At 44.8% G+C, this 21,274-nt stretch overlaps 1 protein-coding gene across 2 annotated transcripts in view; it reads right to left on the bottom strand.

Moving 5' to 3' along the window:
• Positions 1 to 13,953: 13,953 nt before the first annotated feature.
• ypel1 (yippee-like 1) overlaps positions 13,954 to 21,274 on the bottom strand; it is a 45,381-nt gene continuing 38,060 nt past the window's right edge. For both annotated transcript variants that reach the window (XM_061730701.1, XM_061730702.1), the window contains exon 5: positions 13,954 to 18,665. In XM_061730701.1, coding sequence (XP_061586685.1) covers positions 18,576 to 18,665 — 90 coding nt within the window. In that variant the 3' untranslated portion in view covers positions 13,954 to 18,575. The remainder of the gene's footprint in view (positions 18,666 to 21,274) is intronic.

Consider the following 21,274-nt stretch of genomic DNA (forward strand, 5'->3'; position numbering starts at 1 on the left):
ATAGCCACAGGGCGGGTTATTGAGGGGCCCGGCACGACGCCCGCGGGTCAGCTCAAACGGATGGGTGGCGTGCCACGTGAAGAAAACGGAGTATCTGGCAGCGTAGAAGAAGAGAGAGCTCACAACGTTTTCAACAAGTTTCACTTCCCTGAAGGGATTTTCAGTCAACACACCTGCACATTTGGATGGAAGTAAAACACGAGCTTCTACCAGCCTCACCTGTCGGAGGCAGTAAACTGAAGCGAAGACGCCGACTGTGGCGACACGCACACCTGGAAGCATTTCATTCTCCTCATGAGAAAGGAGCCGGCGACTGAGTGACTGGCGAGTTGCTGGGGTCAGTGACCGTGACCCCAGCAGGGATGAGCAGAGGTTAAAGGCAGGTTATGGTTTCCTTCCTGTGGATGCACCTTTACCCCCCCTTCAGAACTGTTTCACGGTGAACGTGGGTGTTCTGCACGCAGCTGCTTCATCATCATCATCATCATCGAAGCCACAGCGGAGGGGCGGTACGTTCAAACCTGCATCTTCCTCCTCAGAATGTTAGTAAAAACTCACCAGAGCTCTCGGCGTACGTGCATAAACTAGCAACGCAAGCGTGTGCACATCATCACCTCTTTCCTGTTGTCAGCAGAGACACTGCGGAGGTAGAACGTGTTGTTTAGGCCTGTTTTACTGCGGTTAAAAGTCCAAACTGGGTCACATCTGACCCTGACAGTATGTAAGGGGTCAAGAGGTTCTGCTGCACGTGAGGACAAACAAATGATGCTCTAAAGCACATGCAGCTTATTTTTATAATCACCCTGCTCAAATTTAAAAAAGTTTACTTGTAAAAGTCTTTTATGAAGACCCTTACTCCAGGGTCCGAGGGACCAGGTGTCACCGCCGCCCGGCGCTCAGGCCTTTCTATGTCCCTCCACCGCTGCATCACGACAATCAGCGCTCCATCTTCACATGCCGCAACCATTCACGCTTAAATCGTTCTGCAAAGTAGAAGAGACCATCTGTTACTCTCTGAGACGAGGGGATGAGTCCTGCATCCCGGAGAAGGGGGGGATCTGTGTCCTCCCCCCGCACCGCAGCGAAGCCACGAGGTTTACCGGAGCTGCATCTGGGGCGCGTGGCTTTCTCATTTAAAATATTGATGCTTCGAAGGGAGTTCTCCACCTCAGAAAAGCTCCTGGACACATTTCTAACTCCCAGCACGGCTCACATTTATCACAAGAATATAATAAAGCTTTTATACCTGCTCCTTTTTCAGATTTGACTGTGTGAAGCATATATGAGACGTTGAAGAAGCAAACGAAGCCCCCAGCTTGTGATTCTAGTTTAATTCTACCGATGTCAGATGGAAGCAACAGTCACACATTTGGGATTTTTTCACGCTTTGTTTTTCTCTCAAATAGTCCAGTCAACCACCTTAAATCGTGTTCCTCGCCACAGAGGAACGCTGGTGGCAACCAATCAGAGGCCAGCCTGAACACTCGTCTATGTCCACGTCTGGTGTCGGATGGGACGAGACTTGTTTTAATCCTAACCACGTCAGCTTAATGTGAAATTCTCTTTTAGTTTTTAATATTTAAGGACAGTTTTCCCAGCGTCTGCGACTTAGCAGTGTCGAGGAGACATTAGAAATACTGCCTGGAGACGAAAGTGACATTTCACACCAAAGCAACCCACCGTGGCGTCCCAGAGGCCCTCGGGGCCCTCAGGGTCCTCAGGGCGGCCTTCACTAAGCCAGTTTTTTTTGTTCTTCTTACGGTTATTTAACCCGAGGACGTCCAGGTCTTCAGAGCGGGAACAGTCACGAGCAGCAGAACTGTGACGTCAGGAGACACGATGGATCAGGCCAGGACCCTTCCAAGTGGAGGTCCTGCTGAACTAAAACAGCTAAAATCTTAACATACTGTGACGTTAGTTATATCTGTGTGCAGTGATGTCGAGGTTTTCTTCTGTGCTGCCCAGAAGAAAACGGTTCTGCCAACTCGGTCCATGAATTTTTTTTATTTTTTTTATTTAACCAGGAAAATCCCATTGAGATTAAAAACCTCTTTTCCAAGGGAGACCTGGCCAAGATAGGTAGCAGCAATTACAACACATAGTTATAAATGATGGAAAACACCAACAGATAAAATACAATTAAAATTAAAAAAGCAAGCAAATCAGGTACATGTAATGGAGTCGGCCCCAAGTATTTTCAATTTAGATTTAAAATTTGTCAGAGAAATTAACTTTGTTAGCCTCCAGTCATATTGTTATATGTTCCAGGCTGAAGGAGCAGAATAAACAAAGGCTCTTTTGCCCAGTTCAGTACGGGCAAAAGGAACAGAGAGCAACAGGTAGTCTTGTGAACGTAGCAAGTAAGAACCAGGACTTCTGTGTACAATCAAGGAGCAGATGTAAGAAGGCAGCAGACCAAGCATTGCCTTATATATAAAAGTATACAGATGACTGAGCCTTCGGGTGGCCAGAGAAGACCATCCAACCCGAGACTAACTCACAGACATTTCAGAAGACATTTAGCAGAAGCATTCATGTACAGAATATCTCCATAATCTAGTACTGGTAAAAAGGTAGCTGAAACAAGTCGCTTCTTAGCATTAAAGGAAAAACACAGCTTATTTCGGAAAAAAAAGTGATCGTGAAAAATGTGATCCGGGGAAACGTAGCGGCTTTGAAGCTGCTGCTTCTGCAAAAACATGTTTATTTGACCGATTTCTTTTCTCTTTGAGCTGCAGAGACTGATTGGATGGAAATGATGATTGACGAAGAAACAACCGACAGGAAAACGGCAAAGAGCCATTTCAAAGGGGCTCATCATTCAAAACACAATTACCTTCTTGTTTTTGCAGGCGGGTTTATGAACGGGCCGAAGCTGCTCCCACACTGCGGTCAGAGGAAGGTGCTGAGGCTTGGATGCACTTTTAGAAATCACCAATTCTTGCGTGGTTCTTCAGATATCGTGTGTGATGTTTATATTTATACTTCATAGGAACAGCATCTAAAAAAATCTGGAAATATGATCACAAGTTCAGGCCGTAAAGGGAACCCACATGACGATTTATCTACTAATCTGCTTAGTAGACGTCTCTGATGGAGAGAGTTTCACGAGCCCACAGATGCTATCTTGTAACTTACGTGGTCAGTTGATGCTGATTAAAATAAGCTGTGATTGTTAACTTGACTAACTGCACTGATTGAATAATCCAAAATTGTATTAATGTTCATTTAGAGATATATTTGTCTCCACTGAAATAAAATATTAAGTCTTTTCCAATTATCCACAAATAATCAAGCACTTGGGCGTAATCCCTCCGAGCGGAGGGCTTGGCCCGCCGATCACGGTCCGCACCTCGGTTTAGCTCGAACCTTTCCTGACGCGGCCTTGGACGCCCGGGGAAACACAAACAAGCACTCACGCACATGTCTGCAGGCCACAAATATATAGCTGTTAAACACACCACCATGTCTCCAGCTACTTTCTAATACTGTCCATCTGCTGCGAGGAGGCAGCGCGCTCGGTATATTTCTGTCTGCTGCTGGACATGAACATGGCCAGAGTCCCCTGGGCCTCAATTTATAAAACAAAAGGCCTTAAAGGCGCCAAAGCTGCGAGAGTCAAGCGTGGGTTTGTCATCACTGGAAACCGTTAAAAATATCTGCTTTACACTGTCAGAACTGGAAAACACTATAGTTCTGGCAAAATCTCCTAAAGAACTGATTTCCAAGATTTATACTTCTCTGGTTTACTCTGACTCTTCAGCTTATAACTCTTTGAAGCTGTTGTGGGAGCGTGATCTGGAGGTGACGTTTAATCCTGGAGACTGGGACAAGATCTGCAGCGGGACTTTTCCTAAATGTACCTCAATCTCTATACATGAACAGAACTTTACATTTTTCCACAGGACTTATTACACTCCTGTTCGGCTCCAGAAAATGTTCCCTGACACTTCCAACCTCTGTTATAAATGTAAGACACACAAAGGTACATTTATCCATTTGTTTTGGTCATGTGACCACATCCAGATTTTCTGGAAGGGGGTTCACTCTGTAATCCAGGAGGTCATTGGTAAACAGCTCTCGCTGACTCCTTCTTTCTTTTTACTCAACCATGTTGCTCCAGACAATGTTTTGGACACGGACACCAAATCTCTGCTGATAATTCTTTTGTTCCTGGCTAAAAAATGTATCTTGCTGCGGTGGTCCACTCCCCAGGTCCCTACAGTCGACATGTGGATGTCACAGATTTCTGCTCTTATTCCTCTCGAGAAGTTGACCCATGACCTTCATCACAAATCGGATAGGTTTTGGAGGATCTGGGAACCATTGCACTCCTTCTTACAGAAGCCTTAACTCAGCTTCTGCCCCTGAAGGATGAGGACTGCCTATTCTTTCTTTCACTTATCCCATGTATGTGCTCTTCATTTACCTGTCTCTTAATTTTCCTATTTTACGCATATGTGCTGCGCAGCGCTTTCTCTTGATTTGGGGTGGGTTTTTTTTTTTTAATTTTAATTTTATTTTTATGTTTCGTTGTATTTCATTTTGTTCTGTTCTAATGTTTGTACCTATAAATTTGAAAAACCAATAAAAAGAGTATTAAAAAATATCTGCTTTACAGAAGTTTGAGTTTCGTTAATGATTGCTGGAAGCTGGTTCCTAAAGCTACTCCGTCTCCGTTGATCATGTTTAACATATTTACAGCTGGGTACAAAAAAGGCTACTAATTTTAAATGTTGTTTTGGTAGCAACATTTAAAACGGAAGATGCATAAGGTGGATCTGGTGTAAAACCTATGTGAAATCAATGTGTGTGGTGAAGTTAGGAACAAAAAAGCTGAAAGAAGTTACTTAGTTTGGGTTTGGATACAGAGCTGAAGCACAGCAGAGAGGGACCTGCAAGAAAAGTTCCCCCTTTTACATGCTTCCCGTAAGGTTCTGCTCTATTAAGAGAATGTCAGGTTTTTGGTAGCGTACTTTTTGAACATCCACTAAAACAAGACTCCACAGATCATTCACCGCATCATCTGCACCAGGATTACTTCCCCCCAGTTCTGTATAGATTTTAGCCACTTTACACAGCATCCCAAACCGCACCCTGGCTTGCCCCTCGTCACGTGGAGTCTGAATTTAATTGGTCATATTAGTGCTTAAAGAGGGTTGCTATTACTCAAGAAAGCTTTTAAAACTCCCTGTCCACCCTCAGCCGTTCCCTTCAAAGAGACGAGGCTAAATTGATGTCCTCTCATATTAAACTGGTGCGTCAGCAGCAGGTATTTGACACACTGCGTTTGTATCTCTGCTTCAGTCCATCCTTTCAATGACATCACTCGCTGGCTCTCTCATTGGCCAGAGCACCTGCCACTGTGCGACACTGACCAATGACTGCCGGCTGGGGAGAGTGTGGCAAGTGCACTGGAGTAGTCATGGCAACAGTGGATGCTGAGAACTGCCACGACTTTGTGTAGGCAGTCTGAATGGGGATGACATCATTCAGGAAGGCAGGAGAAAAACAACATCTCACCAGTTCCTGTGTCTGTTTTCCTGCCTCTGATGAGAGATCGAATGTTACTTTAGAGGCAGACGCCACATGAAAGAGTTTTGTTTTTCTGGATAAAAGTACCTGGAAATGATGTTCAGATTTCCCTGTAAGGTGGAGCGACAGAGTCTCCCTGTGATCCTGTGTGGAAAAGACAACATTTATGTGGACTGCAGGCATCAAAAACATGTATTTATGCAATTTCTTTAACTGATATTTGTATATGAGCATGCCCTACTGATTTTTAGATTTAATTTGATAACATAATTGGATAACAACTTCTCTCAGCATTTCCCTTTAGGGGTCATGCAGGGGAACATGGTGTTCCACATGTTGAACGCCCTTCCCGACCCAATCCTCCCATTTATCCAGGTTTGTGACAGGCACGAAGAGAGCGCTGGCCTTGATAGCCGGGTTTATGCAGGGAGGGGTTCAGTGTCCTGGTCAGGATCACTTTGGCACATGACGGGTTATGAGATGGATCCAGCAACCCTCTGGTTGGAGGGCAACCACCTCTAACCACAACTAATGACTCTTAACTAATAAAAGGCAACTTCTTTCGCCTTATCCCCTTGTACGGGTCACCGGAGGGCATCGTCTTGTTCCATATATTGATTTTGGTGCAGGTTTTATGTCAGATGCCCTTCCTGACTCCCTTTCCTGACCTATTTATCTGTGCAATGTGGGGTTCAGTATCCTGACCCTTTAGCAGAGTTGTGACCCGTCAGAGAGCTCCCTCAACGACCGGCGCTCATCAATACACAAACCCGAGCCCAGTGCACGAGCATGTCGTTCCACTGGTGTTTGGATGCTCTCCCACTCCGGTTGTGACTCACCACTCTGGGCATGAGGACTGGCCCCTCCCCTCAGATGACATCAGAGGGCCCGAAATAGCATCGCCATTAAAGCTTCCAGTCATGGGAGCCTGCTGAGAGGCCTGCAGCCTGGAGCAGAACCATTCAAGCTGAAGGGCGGGAGTGAGAAACAACAGAAGAAAGGGAAAAACAATGAGACAGGAGGAGGTGATGATGTGACAGGAGTCAAAAGGGCTGCAAACGTGAGGCCAGTGTTTATATGTCAAATAACACTCTTGTGTCTGAATAATGAAATCTCTTGCTTCTTCATCAAGAGTCAAAGAGTGAGTGTACACGGTGCACATGTGCACATATCCTGTTTCCTTTAAGTGATCTGTAGGAAGGTTTCGTAGGATCGTGCTTCTACCCTGCTGGTACAGAATGTACCGAACCAAAGCAATGGGGCAGGGTTTATGCAATAAATCATTGAGGGGTGTCCAAGAGCCCGATGACACCTGAGATCTCGAAGTCTTCCTGCATCTGTTGGTCCCACTCAGGTACCGGTATATCTAAATCCCAGGGAACCAGACTATTTCTTTTGTATCAGTGAGGGACATAATCGATATGGCTAACCGGGCCAGGAGAGAAGGAAAAGGGATCTAGTTCCCCTTTTTCGATGGCACAAAGGGACGTTGGAGGAGCCGCTCTACTTTTACTAAGTACTGCAATGGCAATATTGATTGAGATTACTTCAAATAAGGACAGCTGGTTAATAAACCCTTCACATCCCCTCCGGAGTTTCTCACTTTTCCTCTCTCTCTCCCTCCCTCCCTCTGCTTCCCTCACACCCAAACACTTATCTGTCTCCGTCCTGTCTCGCATCAAGAGCCGAGGCTGGGTTGATGAAGTGTGAACAAAAGAAAATCAGACAATATGGTCATTCAAGCCCGGGAAGCCTGAGCTTCGCCACCACCCGACACTCCGGTGGAGCATCGTTATCGAAGTGGGTCAGCAGACATAAACAGCCGACACCTCTGCATCCTGTCTACCTGCAGCCATCGCCACAACGCAGACTAGCCCACACCCTCCCTCCAAACACAGGATGCAACCCGTAGAAATTAAAGGTTAGGTCTGACTGTTGCTGCCGCTCTGAAATATGTATGCACTAAAAGCAGTGCTGGGTGCTGCGGATAAAAGCTGTTTCTGTGACCTGCACGGAGGAATATTCTTTCAAAGATAACATCGGTTTTCTCCCAGTGTCTTGTCTTCTCAGGCTCTGGACAAGTTTCACCGTTGAACCTCGTCGACTTCGGCGGGGGAGCTGCGTTTAGCTGAGACGCACCAGCTAGTCTTAGCTTCATCCTCGGACCCCTCCAGCCCAACGTTTTACAGTCGCGGGGGTCCGTTAGTAAAATTAAACAACACAGCAACACATATCCTATTGTAAAAAGACTTCACGTGTTCTGTAAAGTCTTCATACACGATGTTTTCAAAAGTCACCGCAGGTGTAAGCGCTAGGCGGGAAAAGTAGCAGCGAGGATGAGAATCACCAACTCCCCGTCTGAGGTCACGGTTCCTAGTTGATGAGGGCGGAATGTAAAAATTATATTTTAGCACGAGCGTGCAGCTTTGCATCTACTTTAAGCAGATGTTCTTTCTTCTAACCATAAAGATCTTCTGTTTTTGCACGTTACATGGACCTTCCCGTGTCACAGCGCCCTCATGTGGCCAGAACTGCGGTTGCTACATTGAGTGGCTTTAAAGTGTTGCCAACGCAGCTTCATATGGGTCATGAAATCTCTCACGGTGCAAACCCCCCCCCCCCCCCCCCCCCTCAAAAAAAATAACACATCTCTAAGAGGTTCCCAGCTTCAACCAGATCAACTAAACATCCACTAGCTTCCACCTGTAACATCCCCACAGAGCAGGGTGGTAGATTAGTTCAGACGATGCTGAATCTATCACATTCCTGTGAAAATGCTTTAAAAAAGAGAGGGAGTGTGAGATAAACCGAACAATGACATACTGCTTTGGGCTTGAAGTGAAGCCAGCCACCCCAAGGACATCAGCGTGTGAGTGCGTGGGCATCAGAATCACAAACAAGACAGATAGACCAGAGAATACTGATCCAAGTATGCACTTCATACGCATGCACGTCATAGCAACCCTGGTCCATCCAACACAGCCAGTGTTTTATCAAACAATTCATGTCTAAATGTTGCACCAGGTCAAAGGATAATAATGAGTTCAGTGACACATGCGTGGTCGTCATGACGTCACGTTCAGGTTCAAAGCTGCATCCGATCATCTTTTAAATATGTAATATTGTCATACTTTCAAACCGTAGATGATTGCATCTGAATTTTCTGCCTCAGCTTCAGACGTGCTATCACTCATCGGACCCAGAACCGTCCTCCACTACGACACACGCTGCTCGCAAGATTTTCATTACATGGGATCAGCTTGGCGTGCCGAGGTCCTGGCGTGGCGTTGCTCTGCGTTTCGTCATGGCTGCCAGAGGATGACTTCCTTTACGTTTTCATCTAGCCCCTGCAAGGGCCATGCTAACCCCTGCAGCTGACCAATCAGAGCAAGTTCTATATATTTCTTTATTTTTTTCCCTCTGGGTCCTGATTTTATCAAGTGGTGAAATCCTGCTTGCTAAACTGCCGGGGGTCCAGGAGTGTAAGTACGTACACTGACCACTAGGGGCTCGCTGCAAAGGTGAGTCAAAGAGCGGTGGTCTGGAGAGACCATTTTAAAGATGTTTCCCTGCTTCAACACACCCTGATACAAGTTGGTGGTGACCAGTAATTACAATCAGGTGTGTCGATGTAGAGAAACCTCTAAAACAGTGGTTCTCATCTGGTCCAGCTTCTGGGCCCTCCATCCCTCCTTCATCACAAGCCGGGACCCAAATCAAAGACAATTTTATAGTTGTCAAATTAATTGAAAAGGTAGTGTAGCGCAAGCCTCAGATTGTAGGAAAATAACTTTTTTCACGTACAAACGTGAAATAAAAAAGTGCAACTGAAAAATATTTCCCAAAATATATGGCTTTAGCTGAGCATCCACTAATTAAATGCACGAATACAGTAGGAGTGAAGTTATTCAGTCATTAATCAAGCTTCAAACAGGAAGCTGATGTGACAAATCAAAATATCTCAACAGCCACTTTTAACAGACTCAGGTGGTGTTTTCCTGCAAATACACGAAAAAAAAGGGAAGTATATCTAAAAAGACTGAAAATGATGTAGGTTTACCTGAGAACTTTACCATTATCTGAGGCCCGGGGCCCACTGAAAACGGGTCTGTGACCCACTTGTGTGTCCCGACCCACCAGTTGAGAATCACTGCTCTAAAACATCCAGGACCAGGAAGGAAGACCACCGGCCCGGACGCTGCGACCAGTTCTTTGGATACAGCTCCGCGGGGCTGGGCCGGCGGCGTCCCAGCGGGCAGGGCGGGTAGATTTGGCCCTCGGGCCGGTGGAGTACGGCCACGTCAGCTCTGATAGACCTCAGCTGGAGCTCCCGCAGTCCTCGTGTCAGAAGTTGCTACTGAAACGACATTTGAAACGAGGACGAACAAGCAATGGGACATTAGCTGGCTTGAGCTAAGCTACGCTAAAATAACTGGCCTGTGGTTTAGCACCTAGCTGCCAGACCTGTAAGGAAGAAAAACGGCGGGAAGACTCAGTTTTAGTTACATATATTCAGTCTCTTCTCTTGGGCGTGTTTCGGGCTTCTTCAATTCATCCACATTTAATCCACACATAATCGGTGATTATATCTAAACATAATCGCCAGCCGTCGTCCAAACTAACAGATGAGCCATGTTTTGAAGGGAGGTAATACTTGTCCATGCGTTTAGCTTCATGTTGTTCCCTGACTTATCTGTATTTAGAGTTAAAAAATGTCAGAGGGGATTTTTGAAGCATGTTTTTAATTGCTTTCAGTCCCAGTTTTAAAGGGTTTTGGAGACTTGCAGGACTTTTCCTGGATTCTTGCCTCTAACTCCGGAGACATGACATCAGGCCTGACCGTGTGAGGCGACGGGGAAGTATGGAGGTTTATGGAAGAGGAAGTTTGTTTGAGTTTCAGGCTGTGTTATTGTGACCCATCTAAATACAGAATGATTAACCAGCAAGTTAAAAATAAGCATGACATCATGAAAGACACACAGATGATGACACAAGTGAAGCAGCTCAGGTCCAAGTTGGACTGGATTTAAACAATAATCATGAAACTTGGGCTGCATTTTTGAATATAACAAATGTTTCTAACACAACATGAGTAATTTACTGGAAACCGTGAAGTATATACAACTACGCTTATCTTAAAAGAATCATTTGAAAAAATGTTGGACAGACATTTATGCAATGCATCGTGGGAAGTAGGGTCTCTGGGCATCAAAAGTTGGGCCATCTCCCAACTCGAGATGAAGCGACCTTGGGTTTCTTGAAAGGCGCTATATAAGTACAAGTCATTATTATTATTATTATTATTATTATTAATAATAACTCTGAGTGAGTCGAGTCTGGACTCGTGTACCTGGTACTTCATACTTGGTGAGGACATCTTCAGAAGGATGGGCGGATGGGAGGATGTACTTTCCATCATATGTAAGACTATACCCTAACCCTAAGTCAGAGAGAACAAACCCTAAATGTATGTGTGTGTATATATATATATATATATATATATATATATATATATATATATATATATATATGTATGTATGTATGTATGTATAAAACCTTTATTGGGAACAGTATTTGTTGTTTGTTTGCCACCAGAATGGTCGGGATCATCTCAGGACCCTTCCAGTCCTCTCAGCAGCTCCAGCAGGATTCATATATCATTTAAGTAGTGACTCTTGAAATAAGGATTTTTGGATAGATTTGAACACAAAATAACATTAAGTAGAATCATATGTTAAATTAAACTAGGTTAAAATGGCTAACTCTACAATCCAAACTGCCCAATCTTCCTACACAGTATTGTAAGGACATGATCCACTCTACACTGCCTCCGATACTCGTGGCCTTCATTGGTTAGCCTGGTTAGGTTTAGGCATGAGGAGTGATGAGCCAATCGGAGGCAGAGCTGGGCGGGCCATGCCTGGGACAACAATTATTCCCTCCTGTTAATTTTGTTAGTTTCCTTTAAACAATTTGCCTTTAGAATATGGTACTGTGCTGTTCACAAAGACAAAAGGGAAAAAAGAAATTCAGTGAAAGGTTATAAGAAGAAAACTCTGCAGGTTGCTCAGTTTTGCACAAATGTCCTGACAGTCCAGCAACCTGTTTCTGTTCCTTGTCCATCAGAAGTGACGGTGCTGAATTTCAATCCTCGGCCAGCGTTCATCACATTTAGAGGACGTCGTGTCTGTTGGAGCTGCAAGCGTTGATTTATCCAGCCGTCAAAGTTTGTTTCAACACCTCTGAACAAAGCTCAACCGCTGCGGTTCCCTTTTTCAGCCGTCTTCCTGTTCTTCATCATCATGCTGACACTGTTGCTTTCCCACGCCACCTACATACATAATACACGCTTTATGACTTTAATACCGTCGCTGTTTGTAATGATATATATGTTTTTTTTGTTGTGTTTGTTTTTGTCTGTGCCTTTAAGTTTGTGTCCAACAAATGTTTGTATTTAAGGCTTCACAAATATTCACTTAATTACTGAAACTGAAACTAGTACAATCTCAGTTGTTGAATCAGCTGCAACTCTGACACACTGATTAACCCTGATTAACACATATTGATTAACACGTATCTTTCAAACACTGCAGTAAACTGAGAGCTAAAAACGGCCAAAAGCTGGGGAAAAGATGCATTATGGGAGGATAAAGCGAGAGGCGGTTTTTAATACTGAGGCCAACCTTGAAGTGTGGGACCGTGCAGTTCCTCTACCGGCCACTAGGGGCAGGTGTCTACACGTTTTAACAGTTCGGTACCAAAACAGTTTTAGTTTCCATAGGTAGATTAGACGTCTATGACAACCGTACGGGGTGAACTCTTTGGTACCACGTCAGATAAACAGCATAAAACCACAAATCTACACACAATTAAGGACTTTTGTTGTTGTTTTTATTTTGAGTGACAGCTGCATCAGAGCTGTCAGCCAGTTAGCTGTCATTGCTACTACTCACCGGTACTTCGCTACTGGACTCCTGAGCTGTGAATAAAGACCTAACAGAGTAATTCTTCTTCTTTCTTAGATAATATGGCCTGTTGTGCTGTTATTTCTACTTCCCCACAGGAGCAGAACGTCAGAAGAGAAATTACATCAGCGTGAAACCAAACCGCGACTGCGGCTTGTTTTCTCATTATTTTCTCAACTTCTGTTTTTTTTTTTTGTTTTGTTTTTTTTAATCTCAGGCTGAGAAACCAGACAAGCTTCTCCATGAACTTTGAAAAACTCATCTCACACCGCAGACTAACATCGGTATGAAGGGTTTATCAGTTTGCACAAAATCACATAAAAAAATCCAAATAAGGCATAAACAATTATTAGTTTACGACATGTATACGTAAATAAAGCGCTTGATACGTTGTCCTTACTTTAATGAATATATGAATATATACCTGTTTATAATAACAAACTTATAAGGTAATGAGAAAAATGCTATACTTTTTATATTTGCACACCAAAAGACTGATATTTTCCCTGAACTGATCAGTTCAACGTTAGCTGTAGAAATAAATACTTTGAGAAGGCAAAGCGCCATGTTCGGTTCTGCACCATCTTTGGAAGAGATGGGAGAAAAACAAAGGTCAAATCTGTCTCCAGCCCAGCTCATCGTTACCCATCATGCCCTGTACCTTTCCAGGGATGCGACAGCCCTCATCTTGTCTCTGGCAGCCTGGCAGGAAAACTCCGTCACAAAGATGAAGCTTCCAGACGGAGCGCCGCTGACTGACGCCCACTTGTTCTCAGAAAGTTAGTTTTGAAAGTTTTGACTTTTTCAGTGAAACTGAATTCAAAGTTATGTTTATTTTTCATAAATTTGACTTTCTTTGCATTTTTTCTTCTAAAGTTCTGACACTCTTAAATAAAGTTCCATTACTTTTTTAAAGTTGCAACTTTTACTCATAATCACTTTATTCTTATAAAGTTGCAATTTTTTGTCACAAATTTAGAATTGTATTCTTGTAAATTTGACTTTATTCTCAATGTTCCATTTTTCTCATTTAAAACTTCATTATTGCAGAGTTTTGTATTTTTTTTTTCATTTTCATAACTTTCTCATTTGTTCTTGTACAGTTACGACTTTTCTCAATTTCTCTCTCAAACTTACTTTTTCTTTACATTTATAACTATTTTAAAGTTCTGACTTTTTTCTCATAAATTCACTTTCTTTTGTCACAAATTTTCTTCTTGCAAATTTGACTTTATTCTCAAATTTTTTACAACTTTCTCCTAATTTTACAACAAATTTATGGCATTATTCTTGTAAAGAATGTGCTGATTCCAGGTTTTTTGGCTCAACTATCGTCATTTAAAACTATCCGACCCGTTTTGTTGTGGAAAACAAAGTTACTCAACAAAAGACTATTTTTCTGACGCCAGCTCAAAGTAAACGTCCGTCTCCAACCTCATCCCAGAAGTAAACAACGATAAACAGCCTGATGCCATTGAAAATTTATTGTGATATCTGATAGTTTACATCGGAGTGAAATTAGACATGTGACATGGCTTTACTAAGACAGAATGCAAAGCAATGTAGTTAAATAAAAAGCATATAATATTCATTTGAAACTGAGGAAAAACAAAAAGAAAACAGGCACAACAAACAGCCATTATAAATACAACATGCTTCAGACCCTAAACTGTAGTTTTAACAGTCTCAAGAAAAGAACTTGTGCGGTCTTTTCCCCTCGTTTACCCATCCTGCCTTTAATCCTTTCAGGTGCGATTTAGACGCTAACAGAGCTCAAAAAGTCGGTAGCCAGTGTCACAAGAAAACAGAACGACAGTAAAAAGTAAACAGTTTTCAGCAGCAAATATCTACATTTTTCATCCAGGCTGCTTTGACGCCGTTTTTTGTTTGTATGTTTTGTTCAGAGAATCGAGACATTCCACAGAAAGGTGTCGTCACGGCGACGGGCTTTCTTCTCTGTGATTTTGGTATAGCGGGTGAGTCTGAGGGAGACACTGGTCTCCCGTCCACCGTCAACGCGGCGCCGAAGCCCTAACCTGTTTCGTATTTGGTACGCGCCGCAGCGACACTGGCGGCTGCTTTTTTGTCGACCGACCGAAGGGAGAGTTTGGACCTCTGCGGCCGGGTCGCCCGTCTCCAGACGACCGCTGACGGAGCCGTGTTGGAGGCCCTTGTGGACAAGCTGGCTGTGTGCACGAAACGGGGGGGTATAGGATGTGCGCTCAGGAGTGATTCAAGCGGACGTTAACGGTTGGATAACGTAGATCTGCCTCCACATTTAGCTCCCAGTTGTGTTGATCCAATCAGACGTGTTGATGAACCTTTCATCCCAGATAAAAGCTTCATCAACCCTCGGTAATGAGTCTTCGGGAGGACTTGAGGGCCCGGCGGGGCCCCCAAGTCCAGATGGTCCTCGTCAGCAGCTTTCCGCTGACACAACACCCCCACGAGGACTCTGTGGTCGTTCCCGTTCAAGCCAACGCGCTCAGTAACTTAGAATAAAAGGTGTTTGTGGTTAAACTGCTGCGGAGCTCCACGTGCACAGCTGGCTGGAGAACCAGCACCAAACACACCCTGCGGTTAGATCAGCGTGGAGCGCTGCAGAGTCTAACTCGAGCCGAGCCGCTCTTCACCACGACAGCTGACGGGAACGGGGCTGCAGAGGCATCTTTGAAATACAACGGGCCTCGTTTGACCTGCCGGGAGCGTCTAGGGTCTAAAGATCACCAAACCGACACCACATCGAGGAAAGGAGGGAAGTAACAGTTTATTTATGGACGAGTCCAGCAAAAACGTGAATACGTTCAAGAAATACAATCAAGTATTAACAGCCAGCGTTGCCAAACAACTGAAGGCCTCCAACATGGCCGCCACGGGCGCGTCTCATCACCTGAAAGTCCTGGACGTGGGAGACGCGGACTGCGATGGCGAAAGGGTCTCGGTAAAGGCTCTCCCTGCGACATGATGGGAGATTCCAGCTCGCCCCGAATGTCTACGCGGCCCAGCAGAGACCCAAACGCCGGCCCTCTAACGGGCTCTCACCACACGAGCTAAATAAACAGGCTAACGGGACAAAAAAAGAAAAGAGAAATGAAACAAAAACAGGGATAAATCAGCTCCAATCAAACTCAGCTCGACCTCAGATCAGCGGGAGCGACGGTGAAACCAAGCAGCTGCGAACAAGATAATAAACAAAGGAGAAGAAAAAGAGAAAACTGAGGAAGAGAAAGTTAACATTCACTTTAGTGTGCAGCCGTGCATGTGGGCTGACACAAACTCTCTCACACACACACACACACACACACACACAGTCAGAGGTACAGTGAACAAAAGTGCTTCAAGTTGGGGAAGTAAAACAACTAACCCAGTAGAAATACATATAAAACCTTAAATATGTTACTTTATGTACAAAAACTATCGAGGGCCAACGTCTCAGCTGTTTCTGTATTTATATTTTCAAGTAGGTACAGTATCATCGCTGACTTTTAAGGGTTTGCATTGTCATTGTTTCTCTTTTTTTTTTTTCTTTTAAGGATAAAAGGTCACGTGATCTGACTGACCTTGCCGGCAAAGTAATCAATCACTGCAGATTTGTTTAAATCTCTCCCGTCCCACTCTCCCCCCGCCTTCACCCGCCGAGGTCTGTCGAAGTGTCCCGCCAGCCCTCGGCGGGGCCACCGGGCCCCAGGCGTCCTGCGTGTTCCTCTACATCTACTCTGAGAAATAATATACTGGATATCCATCTATGTTTGCACCTCTAAATCTTATTGTAGAAAATATATGCATGTATATGTATACTAAGTTTTTGTTATCCAAGAAAAGAAAAATAGAAAATGGGCAGAGCTCTCTGGGGGTTTTGGTGAAGAGTGGCGTTTTAAAGCAGCACAAAGGAGCTTCTGCAGTTTCTAGCTCCCTGGAGGTGCAGATGATCTATCTGGAGGTACAGTTCCTTTAACGCCCTCTAGGGGCTGACTCCACCCGCCCCATGTTAAGATGTCAAACTTTACGGAGGGAGATGAAGGTATTTTAACCCCAGTTGAAAATAATGTGCGGAGTCAGCTCGCACCATCATGTTCCTGCTCATTTAACCCGAAAGGCTCCTCTTTGCTGCTTTAAAAGGAGCCACTTTGAACCACAAGACACATCGGTTCAGATGAAGTTCTTTTCAGTTATGCGCTGCACAGCAGGGGTGTTAAAAACAATAACATAAAATAGGGGGAGGCCATTCATATTTTGAAGAGGCACAAGATTCGTTCGGCTTAGAGGCAAAACGCAAGATGGTTCCTGTGCGAAGGGAGACCCAGGGCCGTGCAGAACCAGAACAGCAGGAGGGAGCGGTGAGGTCCTAACAGAGCACCGGAGCATCACCAGCAACGCCACCTCTGACCACTAGGGGGCAGATGGATCTGGAGTTTACTGCACTGCTGAGCGGGGATGGTCCGGCATGTCTCTGTACCACTAGAGACGCACGTCATCGTGTCTTTAGACGGGGGTCGTCATGCGACGTGCTGCCCCCTTGCGGCCAGAAGTGGCATCCATACGTAAAGTGGCTTTAAAGAAAAAAGTCCTGGAAATGCTCCGTTCTGCTCGTCTTACACCAACAGATCTAGTGGATCGGCATTAAAACACAGACCTGGGGGGGAGTGGGGGGAACCACGTTTTTGCCTTTAAACTGACGTGAACCAAAGGCCTCCACAAAGTGCAACTGAATCTGCGTTGTTCAAGTATGCCGCTGTGTAATGCGTGACCACACACACACAATGCATATATACACACAGTTGATATGCATATATACATATGTGCATGACAGCAAATATACACATAATATAGAAACCATGTTCCAATATCTACGTACTACGAACAATATCATAGTATTAATGGATATGTAATCATCGCATGTGTATTTATAGTCATATGTAGCTGTGTCTCATTGTTTCATTACTTGACAATGGGATATCACACGTGGACTCTGTCGGGCTCGCCGCTCTACAAACTACATTTCTCTTCCTTTTCATGTCTCTTTAACTTTTTTTTTTTTGTTTGTGCTGCTGCAAAATGGGACCAGCCACAATCGCACTTAGCCATACACTACAAATATGTATACGTCTATATAGTCATATATGCATTTATATTTATATCTATATTCATATAACCATTTGTGTCAAACAAATACGAGGTGCTGCTCTCGACGCGTTTTGGGTGCTGAAAAGTACCGGAAAGGGAGAAAGAGAGAAAACGTCACATGAGAGAAATGATTAAAACAGAAGGAAACGTCACGTATATAAAATCCCACATTACTGCAATCGATTCCTTTACCACTTACAAAAAAAAAGAAAGAAAGAAAAGAAGCAAAATGCTGCTACATATTTGTTACTAGGATAAGATCCCCATCCCCTCCTCTCCTCTCCCTTCCCTGATTGCTCATTTGGACATTAGCTAAGAAAAGCGTGCTCAGCTACAGTCAGAGAGACGTCAAGCCAGTAAAAAGTAAAGTAAAATGCTAACCAGTAACATCTATCTGCGATCAAACCGGAGCTTCACCAAACCCAGAAGTTAAAACTATGGCAAAATGACATAAAAAAAAAAATATATATATATATATTTATATATATGACAGAAAAAGAAAATTAAAGTCACAGAAGTCGCTCAATGAGCGTAACAAAGTGAAGTCTGTCTCCTCCCACAGTCGTCTCCAAATCCCCAGGGTCACCTGTGGGGTCACCTGTGGGCGTGTATGAGTGGGCCGAAGGCGGGGTGGTGTTGAACCCTGCGAGCTGCGACGGGGAAAGCTCGATCTTCGAGAGCAGTGGCACGAGGCCCGCGGCTGCACGCTCCGGACGCCATCCGTCTTGACCGAGTTCACGATGAGAAGGTGGATGAGATGGCGTGGAGGAGGCCGGGGGGTGCCGGGGTCACTTTTCTTCTTCTTTGTTTTAAAGGGAGCGGGTGCTGAGGTGGAAGGGGAGGGACGTGGGGGTGGAGGGACTGTGTGGTCGATGGTCGTTGCTCTGCGCAGTTCAATAAAGAGCATTCCAAGGTCAGAAAAAACCCGGGGGGTGGGGGGGGGCCAGGGTGTCACTCCCATCCGTTGTCCTTGATCATGTGAGCCAGCTCGATGATGAACTTTCCCTCTTTGTACTTTTGGCTGCTCTCGAACGCGTGTTCCTGCAGAAAACAAGCAGCACAGGGAGAAGAATGCGTCAGATACGAGTCGGGCTGATGAGCACGTTCACACCGACACCCTAACCCTAACCCGATGGTGATATCTGAAGCGCCGGGATTTAGGACTTGTGTCAAAAAACTGCACACATGAGATGAACTTTATATAAAATGATATAAAAATGAAAACAGTTCTCACCTCTGACACTTTACTAACTTTAAGCAGCCTAAAAAACTGTTTTTTGCCCCGAGGGTGCCCCTACGGCCCAAGGGTGCCCCTACGGCCCCGAGGGTGCCCCTACCGCGCCGAGGGTGCCCCTACCGCCCCGAGGGTGCCCCAACTAGGGGTGGGCAAAAATATTGATATGGCAATATATCGCGATACATAGTCTCCCGATACGATATCGATATTCAATGTATGTATCGCGATATATTGCCGTATCAATATTTTTGCCCACCCCTAGTTGCACTTTATTTTGTGATTTCAGTGTGGGTGAGACACCGCATTTTATTTTTGTCATTTTAAGTCAGTGGCAAGTAGCTGCACTTTATTTTGTGATTTCAGTGTGGGTGAGACACTGCATTGTATTTTGAGTATTTTGTATCTAAGAATAATGCACACACTGCAGTTTTCATTGTGTGTTTTTTCATGCAAATGTGTTGCATAATTAAAATGGAAAGTTTGAATTACATTGTTTTGACTCAGTCTGTCCAATGCATTATCACTATCATCTGATGTACATATATACAACTTGGATTTTAAGATGTGTAATGCATTTTAAAATTTTTCGGTGAACTATGTAGAATATCGCGATATATCAGGATATATCGCATAATCGGGATATCGCAATTTGTATTGTATCGTGGCTCAAGTATCGTGATGCGTATCGTATCGTGAGGTCCTTCCCAATACCCACCCCTAGCCCCTACGGCCCCGACGGTGCCCCTACAGCCCAGAGGTTTGCTCTTGTTTGGCCTCTTAAGATGCCTCGTCCCCGTGTTTGGGCATTTTCTCCTCCTTTTACGCTCCAGACAGCGAAAACTAAATTCTTCCTGATCTGACCGTGCTGAACGTCGCTCTGTCGTATAACTGACCCTTTCTCAAGCCCCGCCCCGTTGCCAGGTCGGACAAAACATCATCTCGCCATCTCTCCCGTCCACTCCCATTGTAAAAACAGGGTTTTACATCACTTTATTTCTAATTATTGTACCAAAGAAAATCAACAGCAACTAGATATAAATAAAAAGGAACACTTCAGGTACCGTGGAGTGGGTTTAAGAAAGTGAGGCTTTCGGCAAAAACTAGATCTTTTTATTAGTTTAGCTGATAGCACGGTGGAAGGTCTGGCCGTCCACATAGCTTTATCTAAAGCAGACATTCTTCATTCTTTACCGTTGGTTTTGGGATGAAATGTTTTCCTGTGATTCTCTCTGGGTAGCGGGTGTCACTTTTACCAGTGCCTCGAGTACACCACTTAACCATTTTAAGATACATAAATAAATGCTTTTGCGGTTGTAGCCTGCTGCCGAGGCTTTGTTTTGGAAGTACGGATCACATTTCTGCCAATTTGGGGATAACAATACGCTGCATGCTCACTACACTGTGTGCAGTGTGTTCCCCAGTGTTCCTTTAATTAATTAAAACAAAAAAAAAAAATCAGTGATTTAAATGTTGATACAAGGCAAGTAAAATCTACGCTTTTTCCATTGATGTGAATGAGAGAGACGACTGTTTGGTCCAACCGGATATTCTGCCCCGATGTAGCAACGGAGAATGATTTTTCTGATTGGTCAGTCGGGGACCAATCAGAAGGCTGATAAAGGGTCAATTAGCAGACGAGTCATCACGAAGTCCAGCGGTGGGCTCGGGGCAGGTCCACGCCTCCAGAATCCGGCTCGAGAAGCTCGTTTGCGAGCCTTCAACCGTGTTTTATGGATCTCGGTGGTAAATGGCATCCTCAGCTGGCACGCACCGATATCTCCTCCAGCCCATAAACAAGCATCTCCATGACAACTGAGCCCAGTCAGCGAGAGGCTGGGAGATGCAGCTGAAAGCTCAGGTAACGGATGGTGAATCAACCGTTGGCAGACTGTTTTCATATCCCTTGCGGCCCGATTTCCCTCTCAACGAGACGATATAAATTCATCCCATCAGGCCTGGAAACTCTACGCCTTTAAAACGGCGGCCACGAGCTTGAAGGTCAAGACGGAGGCGAGCCACGTCAAACCGCTGCATCACTTCCCCCATATGTGATGTTTTCCAAAGGCAAAAATAAACGGTTACTAGTGAGGAAATTACCGGCGGAGACTTGCGTCGAATGGAAAAGGCGTGCGAGCATCTCAGCAGCAAACTTTATTATTAGTCGTAACACCGCGGCGATATGTTCGCCATCTTGGATCAGCGGGGTTGACGGGGAAAATGCGGGAACAGAAAATGGTTCTCTGGGAAGCTGCGGACCCACGTCACATCTCATCAAATCCTAGCGTGGTCGCCAGCGATTGTCCCGGTCCTGCCGAGCTTCGGGGGAGCCGCGTACGCCGGCGTCTCGGAGAGCCTCCCTGCTCCTCTCTGCCTTGGGGGTTTTTCAGAAGATCTAATTGTTTTTGTCACTGCA

The sequence above is a fragment of the Cololabis saira genome, chromosome 9 (assembly GCF_033807715.1).
Source record: "Cololabis saira isolate AMF1-May2022 chromosome 9, fColSai1.1, whole genome shotgun sequence".
In the NCBI taxonomy this organism is placed as follows: Eukaryota; Metazoa; Chordata; class Actinopteri; order Beloniformes; family Belonidae; genus Cololabis; species Cololabis saira.